An 11,081-nucleotide genomic window follows, 5' to 3' on the forward strand; every position below is an offset into this window, starting at 1 on the left:
GCGCCCTTCTACCTCCGACCCCACCGTTGCTAGGTGACTCACAGTCTCACGCATTGCCATGGCAACAAGGGTGGCGTTGGCGCGGGTGTGACCCTAAAAGGGTTCACCTCAAAAGTGGGGGACAAATATCTCCATCTCATCGTGACAATGTCAACTACGGCGATCGCCACGATTCATGTGGATGTTTTCTGATTTAATAAGAACCAGTGACGTCCATGTTGTTGTAGTTAAACTCCGGATGGACGGGTGTTTATTACACAGGTATAAAACTCAGGTGCCAAAAGAGGAGTTATAATCGCCCGCGGTGCAAAAGACCTAAAGAGACAAAGCGAGTGTAGTGTTGCGTCTTTTAAAATGCACTTGTTTGGAAACAAACATGGAGGGAAAAAAAGGTCCGGGGTGAGTTTTGTAGTCCACGTGTTAGTATTGTAGTCCACCTTTCGAAGGTCCGCCATCTAGCCATGCGCCTCGGGCACCTCCCCCGGGATCTTCACCCCCTGCTCCGGGGTGTTTCCGGGACTGGAGCTCGCGGCGCTGGAACGGGTTCCCGCCGCGCTGCCGGTTCTCTGGATGAACTGGAGGAAGTTCTCCTGCAGGGAGCCCTCGTGGCTGGAGGCGGCGAACTCGGCGGGCTGCGTGAGGCAGCAGCGACGGAACTTCACCAGCTCTTCCCTGATCTGCCGGTTCAGGAGGCCGTAGAAGAAGGGGTTGACCGCGAAGGAGGAGAAAGCCAGCCAGTTGACGGCCTCCTCCAAGTCGCCGGGGCTCTGCATGGAGCCGGTCAGGGACATCTGCAGGTGGAAGATGAAGTACGGCAGCCAGCAAACCAGGAACTGACCCACGATGAAGACGAGGGTCAGCGCCGCCTTGCCCCCGCTGAAGGCCCTCTCCGGGGACAACCTCTGCGGCAGGGTACGGGTGGTGGCGATCATGGTGGTCTGGCTGTTGATGGAGTCGGAGCGGTTCTTAGCGGGGCTGGCGCCGGCCCAAGCGGGCACGGCGGGCACCTGCTGCAAGGCGGCGGAGCGAGCCACCTTGTAGACGGCGCAGTAGACGGCGAAGATAACGGCGGCGGGGAGCAGGAAGCAAACCACGCTGAAGATCACGGCGAACGCCCTCCTGAGACGGCTGTGGCTGGCGTGAAGCGAGCAGTGAGCGGCCGCGATGGAGCTCTGGTGTCCGTAGGCGGGCCATCCGAATAGGGTGACCAACGCCAGGAGCACCGACTTCACCCAGATGAGGACCATCACGCCGATGGCCAGGTTGATGGTCATCTTGACTTCGTAGCGCATGGGGTGCACGATGTAGAAGTACCGCTCCACGCTGATGGCGGTGACGGTCAAGATGGACAAACAGACGAGAAAGACGTTGAGGAAGATGTAAACCTGACACTCGAGGACGGTGAACACGACGGTGCCGAAAAACGGCGAGCTGGATATGATGCCCAACGGCATCAGGAGGATGGCGCACAGGAGGTCCACTGCGCACAGGTGGCACACAAAGGCGAACCTCTTCAGGTGTGGAGCGCGAGCGATGGCCACCATCACACCAACGTTCGCCAGCAGGGCGATGAGGTTAAGGGTCACCATGCAGAAGAGTCCGAAAAGGTCCTTGAGCTGCGATTGGGAGCTGGTTACCACGCCCACGCCGGCCGGGACAGTGGGGTGGGGTTCCCATTGGACGGACGTTTGATTCGGCGCCGGTTGATCGTTTGGCGCCATGGGACCAGACTTGTCCGCCATCATTCCTCCACCGCACGCTCCGTGGGCATCTTGTCCCGGTCACGTCAGGATGTCCTGTAAAAAAAACATTTTGAGAATAGGGTTTCTGTCCAGTGCTTGTTGTGCTTCCTGCTAGCATTTCAGTAGAATTAGCATGAATCTGCACCGCTCCAGGGATGTGCTCTGAGGTTCGTTGCTGGGGAGGTACTGACTCTTTCAAAAGTCAGATTTACCAATACTGTTGGTGGTCTTACCTATCTCTCTGGATCTCTGACTCTGGTGTTCAAGCCCTATTTATCTTATTTTAGTTTTAAAAGAGATTAGTAGCCTCAATAGTCCGGTTCCAGCTGTATGCTTTACATGTACCGCTCTGTTTGAACAGTTATTTTCTGTCCCGTCGTTTTTAAGCCAATCATTCAGCTGCGGCATCGTCCTCCACTTTATGATTGAAAGTCCATTTTTGACTATTTTTTTTAACATACATATATATATATATATATATATGTATAATCTTCAATTTTTGCAATCCGGGTAAAAAGATAGAAGCAAAGTCCACTTGACTTTCTCTACTTTTGCTAGCCTATTACTCACAATGCTTTTTGTCTGTAATGCATGAAGAAGAACGATAGCAGTGTCTCCCTGGTGTGGCCAGACCGCCCGTCACAGCACCACTCTACATGGAGGTACTCGGAGGTACTACAAGGTATTTAGAGGCACATGGAGGTTCAGAGGTACTCGAAGCTACATGCATGAAGTACATACAGGCACATGGGGCCACAGAAAGAGAGAGTTCATGGAGTTAGATGGAGTTAATAGGCAGTACTTGGAGGTACATGGAGGTCCATGGGGGCACAGAGGGGAAACTGAAGAGAGTTAATCAGCGCTACATGGAAGGTACATGGAGGCACTGAGAAGTACTTGGTGGTATAATGAGGCAAAAAGGGGTACAATGAGGTGCATGGAGGTACTAAAAGGTACAGTGAAGCGATCTACATTGACTGAGGTACTTGGAGGTACATGGTGGTACACAAGGTACATAAGGTTAAGTGAGGTATGAGGCAGCACAGTAAAGTACATGGAGGTACTTTGGGTTACATGCAGGTTCACAGATGTAGAAAGACCTAAACTGAGGTACTTGGAGCTACATATATGGAGGCCCATGGTGGCATTCATGGGGAGACTTGGGGGTTTACAGGGGTCCACTGAGGTACACTGAGGAGGGGTACTTAGAGGTACATTGAGGTTCATTGAGGTGCACAATGTACACCGAGGTACTTGGAGCAACACAGATGTCCGTGAGGGTACATCGAGGTACAAGGAGGTACATGGCAGTACAACCTGGACTGTTTGTACAGTAAAAGGCATCAACGCAGGTGATCGGTCTAATAGCTCTACCTCAATGGTCTGAGCCGTCTGCTCCTTAAGTGCTCCACTAAAGTGTACCAACGGTCCAATAAAGGGTTTATTACCTCCGGTGAAGGGCGTCTGGACAAGTCAAGCAGAAGTTTAACATAAATAGTTCCTCACCGGCGTCGTTTTCACATCATTTTCTTCAGTCAGCTAAAACGACTCGGCGAGCTTTTGATCGACAGGTGGAACCCAACGAGCGTCCGCCGGCCCTTTACTTTTACCACCCGTTTACAGATAGAGGGAAGGGCAGTCAAATCCCTGACTTACCTGGCAACGGGGACGACCGGTGGCCGTCTCCGCGGCAACCGGATTACAAAAATTCAAATCGACCAAAGTCTGGGCCATCCAACTTTCACCGCGGTCGCGAGGTCGGAATCCACCTACCCGTGAGCCCCCGTCTCGCACCCAGACCCGGTCCCCTCGGTCCGGACCCCGGATCCGGACCCCCGCGTTGAAAACCCCCACCGCCGCCGCCGCCAGGTTTTAAATCCACTTGGCCCCGTGGACGGGGTCTGGTCCCCCCACGATCCACGGGTCCGGCCTCATCCCTGCCGAACCTTCCCCTCTGCGGCTGAAAGACGCCTCCTCGCTCCCCCTGCCTCCCTCACCAAGTCTTGCGCTGTGTATGGCAGTGACAGTCACACATTGTATGGTGTGTGTGATTGTGTCTCTTTCTTCTTTCAGACAGACACACAATCCACTGTCCCCCCCCGTCCACCCACCAACCCACCCATCCACCCTCCACCCGTCCCTGAGCTGCCCTGGGTCCTAAACGCCTCCCGTTCTTCCAGGGACGGCTCTTTTCCCTGAGGACCTGCAACCCCCAGTAGTGGAGGTGATGGGATTAAGACTGCGGATTATAATCCAGATAAACCAAACTGCGGATTCAATTCCTGATAAACCAAGCCGCAGATTCCGGTCCCAATGATCCAAACTGCAGATTACAATTAATCAAACTGCAGATTGAAATATTGATACACCAAAACCACAGATTATAATCCTGATAAACCAAACAGCAGATTATAATACTGATAAACCCAAACTGCAGATTATAATCCCCTTAAACCAAGTCGCATATCATTATCATGATTGACCAAAAACGCAGATTATAATCCCCATAAACCAAGCCGCATATCATAATCATGATAAACCAAACTGCAGATAATCTTGATAAACCAAAAACGCAGATAATAAAAGCTATTAACCAAAACACAGATTATGATCCCGATAAATCAAACTACAGATTTCAATCCCGATAGTCAAAACGACGGATTACATTAAATTTAACTGCTGATTATAATCCCGACAATGCAAACCACAGATTATAATAAATCAAACTTCAGATTATAATCCTGATAAGACAAACTGCAGATTATAATCCAGATAAACCAAACCGCGGATTTAATTCCTGATAAACCAAGCCGCAGATTCCAGTCCCAATAATCCAAACTGCAGATTACAATAAATCAAACTACAGATTATAATCCTGATAAACCAAACAGCAGATTATAATATTGATAAACCAAAACTGCGGATTATAATCCCTTTAAACCAAGTCGCATATCATAATCACGATAAACCAAACTGCAGATAATCTTGATAAACCAAAAACGCAGATAATAAAAGCTATTAACCAAAACACAGATTATGATCCCGTAAATCAAACTGCAGATTTCAATCCCGATAATCCAAACGACAGATTACATTAAACTAAACTGCTGTTTATAATCTTGAAAATTCCAACCACAGATTATAATAAATCAAACTTCAGATTATAATCCTGATAAAACAAACTGCAGATTATAATCCAGATAAACCAAACCACAGATTATAATAAGCCAAACTGCAGATTATAATCCCGATTTTCCAAACTGCAGATTACAATAAATCAAACTACAGATTTGAATCCCAATAAACCAAGCTGCAGATTACATTAAATAAAACTGCAGATAATAAACCTGATAAACCAAAACCGCAGATTATAACCCTGATAAACCAAACTGCAAAATATAATCTTGATAAACCAAAACCGCTGATTATAATCCTTATTAACTAAACCGCAGATTGTGATCCTGATAAACCAAACCGGATTTCAATCCCTATAATCCAAACAACAGATCACACTAAACTAAACTGCTGATTATAATCCCGACAATGCAAACCACAGATCAACCGCAGATAACCACAGATAAACTTCAGATTATAATCCCAATGAACCAAACTGCAGATTATAATCCCAATGAACCAAAACTGTAGATTAAACCAAGCCAGAGAAACCAGGGGCTCCGAACATGGAGAACCCGTGCAGGAGAACATGGAGACTCCACACAGACGAACTCTTCACTTGTGCCAAAGAGGTTTTATAGCACACGCTAATCCGCGGTTAGCATCATATGATACACTGATGGATGCAAACATGGATACGAGGGAGTAGGTTCCTATCTCCAGCAAAGTGTAATAATAGTAATGATAATGATAATAATAATAATAATAATAATAATAATAATAATGTTATGGAATGCAGCCTCAGGGCGGCACTGGCCCGTGCCTCTCCAAGCCTGCCTTGGGGGGGCACGGAGCAGTGTCTCCCTGTGCCGGTCCCAAGCCCGGATAAATGCAGAGGGTTGCGTCAGGAAGGGCATCCGGCGTAAAACTTTTGCCAAAACCAAATATGCGAGACAACCAAAACTATACCATACCGGATCGGTCGCGGACCGGGTTAACAACGACCGCCATTGGTACTGATGACCTACAGGGTACTAATGGAAATTGGGCTACTGTGGGTCGAAGAACAAGAACAAGAAGAAGAGGTGGAGTGCGTGTTCGGAAGCAGAGAGAGAGGAGGAAGGGAAAGAGTCTGGGACTGAGAGTAGGGACTTTGAATGTTGGGACTATGACAGGAAAAGGTAGAGAGCTGGTCGACATGATGCAGAGAAGGAAGGTGGATATACTGTGTGTCCAGGAGACCAGGTGGAAAGGTAGTAAGGCTAGAAGCTTAGGAGCAGGCTTTAAGTTGTACTATTATGGTACTGACAAGAAGAGAAATGGAGTAGGAGTTATCTTGAAGGAGGAGTTTGTTAGGAACGTCCTAGAGGTGAAAAGAATGTCAGATAGACTTATGAGTCTGAAACTGGAAATCGAAGGTGTGATGCTCAATGTTGTTAGTGGCTATGCCCCGCAGGTGGGATGTGAATCTGAAGAGAAGGAGAAGTTCTGGAATGAGTTAGATGAAGTGATGCAGAATATTCCCAGAAATGAGAGAGTGGTCATTGGTGCAGACTTCAATGGACATGTTGGTGAAGGCAATAGAGGGGATGAAGAAGTGATGGGCAGATTTGGTATCCAGGATAGGAATGCAGAGGGACAGATGGTGGTAGATTTTGCAAAAAGGATGGAAATGGCTGTAGTGAACACCTTTTTCCAGAAAAAACAGGAACATAGGGTAACTTATAAGAGCGGAGGTAGGAGCACGCAGGTAGACTACATCTTGTATAGACGAGGTAACCTGAAAGAGATTAGTGACTGCAAAGTAGTTGTAGGTGAGAGTGTAGCCAGACAGCATAGGATGGTGGTTTGTAGGATGACTCTGGTGACAAGGAAGATGAAGAGGACAAAGGCAGAGCAGAGGACAAAATGGTGGAAGCTGAAAAGGGAGGAGTGTTGCATGGTTTTCAGGGAGGAGTTGAGAAAGGGTCTGGGTGGTCAGGGTGAGCTTCCAGATGATTGGACAACTACAGCTAGTGTTATCAGGGAGACAGGTAAAAGAGTACTTGGTGTGTCATCTGGAAGGAAAGTAGATAAGGAGACTTGGTGGTGGAATGAGGAAGTGCAGGAGTGTATACAGAGAAAGCGGTTAGCGAAGAAGAAGTGGGATACTGAGAGGACTGAAGAGAACAGACAGGAGTTCAGGGAGGTGCGGCGAAAGGTAAAGATAGAGGTAGCAAAGGCAAAACAAAGGGCTTATGATGACTTGTATGCTCGGTTGGATAGTAAGGAGGGTGAGAATGATCTATACAGGTTGGCGAAACAGAGAGATAAAGATGCAAAGGATGTACAACAGGTCCGGGTGATAAAGGACAGAGAGGGAAATGTATTGACAGATGCTAGAAGAGTGATGGGAAGATGGAAAGAGTACTTTGAAGAACTGATGAATGTGGAAAATGAAAGAGAGGCAAGGGTAGAAGAGGTGACTATTGTAGACCACAAAGTAGCAAAAATTAGTAAAAGTGAAGTGAGGAAGGCATTGAAGAGGATGAAGAGTGGAAAAGCAGTTGGTCCTGATGATATACCTGTGGAGGTGTGGAAGTGTCTAGGAGAGGCAGCGGTAGATTTTCTGACTAGATTATTCAACAGGATCTTAGAGAGTGAGAAGATGCCTGAAGAATGGAGACAAAGTGTGATGGTGCCTATTTTTAAGAATAAAGGGGATGTGCAGAATTGTGGCAACTACAGAGGGATAAAGTTGATGAGCCATACAATGAAGTTATGGGAAAGAGTAGTGGAAACTAGACTGAGAGCAGAAGTCAGCATTTGTGAACAGCAGTATGGCTTCATGCCTAGGAAGAGTACTACAGATGCAGTATTTGCGTTGAGAATGCTAATAGAAAAGTACAGAGAAGGCCAGAGGGAGTTGCACTGCGTTTTTGTAGACCTAGAAAAAGCATATGACAGGGTGCCAAGAGAGGAGCTCTGGTATTGTATGAGGAAGTCTGGAGTGGCAGAGAAGTATGTTGGACTGGTGCAGGACATGTATGCTAGCTGTGAGACACTGGTACGGTGTGCTGTAGGGGTAACAGAGAAGTTCAAGGTGGAGGTGGGACTCCATCAGGGATCAGCTCTGAGCCCCTTCTTGTTCGCAATGGTGATGGATAGGCTGACAGATGAGGTTAGACAGGAATCCCCATGGACCATGATGTTTGCGGATGACATTGTGATCTGTAGTGAGAGCAGACAACAGGTAGAGGAAAATCTAGAGAGGTGGAGGTATGCTCTGGAAAGGAGAGGAATGAAAGTTAGTCGCAGCAAGACAGAATATATGTGTGTGAATGAGAGGAACTCGGGTGGAGCGGTGAGGCTACAGGGAATGGAGATCAAGAAGCTGGAGGATTTCAGGTACTTAGGGTCAACAGTCCAGAGCAACGGAGAGTGCGGAAAAGAGGTGAAGAGACGGGTCCAAGCAGGTTGGAATGGGTGGAGAAAAGTGTCAGGGGTACTATGTGATAGAAGACTATCGGCCAGAATAAAAGGAAAGGTGTACAAGACAGTGGTGAGACCAGCGATGATGTATGGACTAGAAACTGTTACAATGACCAAAAGACAGCAGGCAGAACTAGAGGTTGCAGAGATGAAGATGTTGAGGTTCTCTTTGGGAGTGACCAGGATGGATAGGATCAGGAATGAATCTATCAGAGGGACGGCACATGTTCGATGTTTTGGAGAGAAGGTCAGAGAAGCCAGACTGAGATGGTTCGGTCATGTACAGAGAAGAGATAGTGAATATATTGGTAGACGGATGCTGGAATTGGAGCTGCCAGGCAAGAGGTCTCGAGGAAGACCAAAGAGAAGATTTATGGACGTAGTGAGAGAGGATATGAAAGTAGCTGGTGTGAGAGAGGAAGATACAGAGAATAGGGTTAGATGGAGAAAGTTGACTCGCTGTGGCGACCCCTAACGGGAAAAGCCGAAAGAAGAAGAAGAAGAAGAAGAAGAATAATAATGTTATGGGAAAGGTTGATAAGGGTGTGGGGAGGGCCATAAAGCTATAAAACACATAGATAAAAAAGTGCAAATATGGTCACTTCTTCATTGATTTTCGTCTATTGATCAAGGAAGGACAACTAGTGATGTAACTTCTTTGTAAATCATGTAGCAAGAGAGGAACATTTCTGTGTTTATGTCGCCACTTATTGGTGACAAGTTGTATTGCTATGAAAATTTGACTAGACAAACGTAAGCTGTCTAGTCACCTGTTAATTGGTCAATAAACAAATGTAATTACCAATTACCAATCTAAATTCCCGAGGTCATCTCTGCAAATGTTGCCCCTACGATATTCCTGTCAGAAGTCACCACTTCCTGAGATCTCAACGTAGGTACCCCTTCCCTGAGGCTCACCACCCATAGGAGGGACTGGGTGTATTGTGAGCCTGGTGGCCCCAGGGAGTGACCGGCATGGTAAGTGTGGGCATACCGATTGCCCCCCTGACTAGTTGTCTGTACCTTGGGGTTCAACCCGGTAGACGAGAGGGTAGCCTCCCCTCCGTCTTCCAGTTAGGGGACTCTTATTTGTGCCGATGCGCCCAACAGCAGTTCAGACTACCCACCCTTTTTGGAGTCCCCGGCAGGTGCGCAAGAGAGTGCTGCCTCGTTCTACTAGGAGACTTCAGCAGTAACAGAGAGACCTGGATGGGTGTGAACCCAAGTGGTGTTCTGTTACTGTGCTCGTCATGGACTTTCCATAACCAACACCATGCTCAGGCAGAACGGTATGCACTTGGCCGCAGGCCCGTGATTGACTTTGTGGTCATGACATCAGACTTGCAGCCACATGTTATGGTGAAGATAGAGGCGGAGAAGTCAACGGACCACCAAGCAAGCTCGGGCGTGGAAGGTGCTCTGTGAGGCCATGGAGAACGACTTCCGGGGGGCTTCAAGGAGATTCTGCTCCACCATCCGGCGGCCCAGGAAGGAAGCAGTACACTATGTATGGCAAGGATGGTTTGCTTGCTGATCTTCGTCTCGAGATGTTGTGGATCCGTGGAAGGACTACTTCTAAGACTGCCTCAATTCAAACATCACGCCTTCCAATGAAGAAGCAGACCCGAGGGAATTTAGGGTCACCTCCTCCTCCTGAAGTTGCCAAGGTAGTGAAGAGGCTCCTTTGTGGCGGGACCCCAGGGTTGATGAGTTCCACCCTGAGTTCCTTTAGGCCCTGGATGGTTCGGCAAACCTGTGTGGTGATCCCTCTCCTAAAAAAGGGAGATCAGGGGAACGGGGGCTACTCCATCTACATGGGGATCACACTCTTCAGCCTGCCTGGGAAGGTCCACTGGGGGGTGCTGCAGAGGACGGTCTGTCAGGTTGTTGAATCTTGGATTCAAGAAGACCAGTGTTGTTTTTATCCTGGTTTTGGAACAGTGGACCAGGTCTATACACTCAACAGGGTCTTCAAGGGAGTTTGCCCTACCAGTCTACATTCCTTTTGTGGACCCGGAGAAGCATTCAATTGTGTCCTGTGGGAGGGGGTGTTCCAGAAGGACGGATACCGAATCTGTATGATTGGTGTTGGAACCTGGCCCGCATTTCGGTTGATAAATTGGATTGGTTTCTGGTGAGGGTCGGACGTCAATTCAGTTCAGAACCTTTATGGACAGAACTTCTAGGCGCAACCAGGGTGCAGAGAGGATCCGGCCTGGTCGCCTCAGGATTGGGTCTCCGCTTTTTCCAGAAGATGTGGTTCTGTTGGCGTCATCAGACCGGGATTTCCAGTTCTCAGCTGAACATGGTCACGATGAAGATCAGCACCTCCGTATTTGAGGCCATGGTGTGAAACCAGAAATGGGTAGAACGCCCCCTCAGGGTTGGGGATGGGGCGCTACCCCAAGTGCAGGACTTGTATGGACCACCTCAAGGAGACAGGGTGAGGAGTTCAGTCATCAGGGTGAGACTCAGGTTAGAGTTGCTGCTCAGTTCACCAGTTTGGCCACTAGGTGAAGGTATTGGACCAGTGTTCGGCCTGCGAGCGTAGCTTTCAACGTTTCCCGCCAACCAGAAGCTTTAGGATCGACGGCGAGCGTCTTTCCGCTTTTAAAATAAATCTAAATAGAATAAAATAAAATGAAATGAAATAAATATCGACTGAGGACGCACCTGCGGGAAATGCAGGGTCTAATTGGACCACAGAAGACGAGGGTTTGTAAAATGAATGGGTTTGTCCCTGCATGCTGAAAC

General features: G+C 48.1%; 1 protein-coding gene across 1 annotated transcript; it reads right to left on the bottom strand.

Annotated features, from left to right (window-relative positions):
* Window positions 1-223: 223 nt before the first annotated feature.
* On the bottom strand, window positions 224-3,761 carry gpr61l (G protein-coupled receptor 61-like). Its single transcript, XM_086168196.1, has 2 exons — window positions 3,516-3,761; window positions 224-1,796 (listed from the first exon to the last, which is right to left on the bottom strand). Exon 2 carries the CDS (start codon window positions 1,743-1,745, stop codon window positions 456-458), a length of 1,290 nt encoding a protein of 429 aa, XP_086024322.1. The 5' UTR covers window positions 1,746-1,796; window positions 3,516-3,761; the 3' UTR covers window positions 224-455.
* Between the last annotated feature and the right edge of the window lie 7,320 nt (window positions 3,762-11,081).

The sequence above is a fragment of the Fistularia commersonii genome, chromosome 21 (genome assembly GCF_037954325.1).
Source record: "Fistularia commersonii isolate RoL2024-O1a breed Wild chromosome 21, RoL_Fcom_v1.0, whole genome shotgun sequence".
NCBI classification, from domain to species: Eukaryota; Metazoa; Chordata; class Actinopteri; order Syngnathiformes; family Fistulariidae; genus Fistularia; species Fistularia commersonii.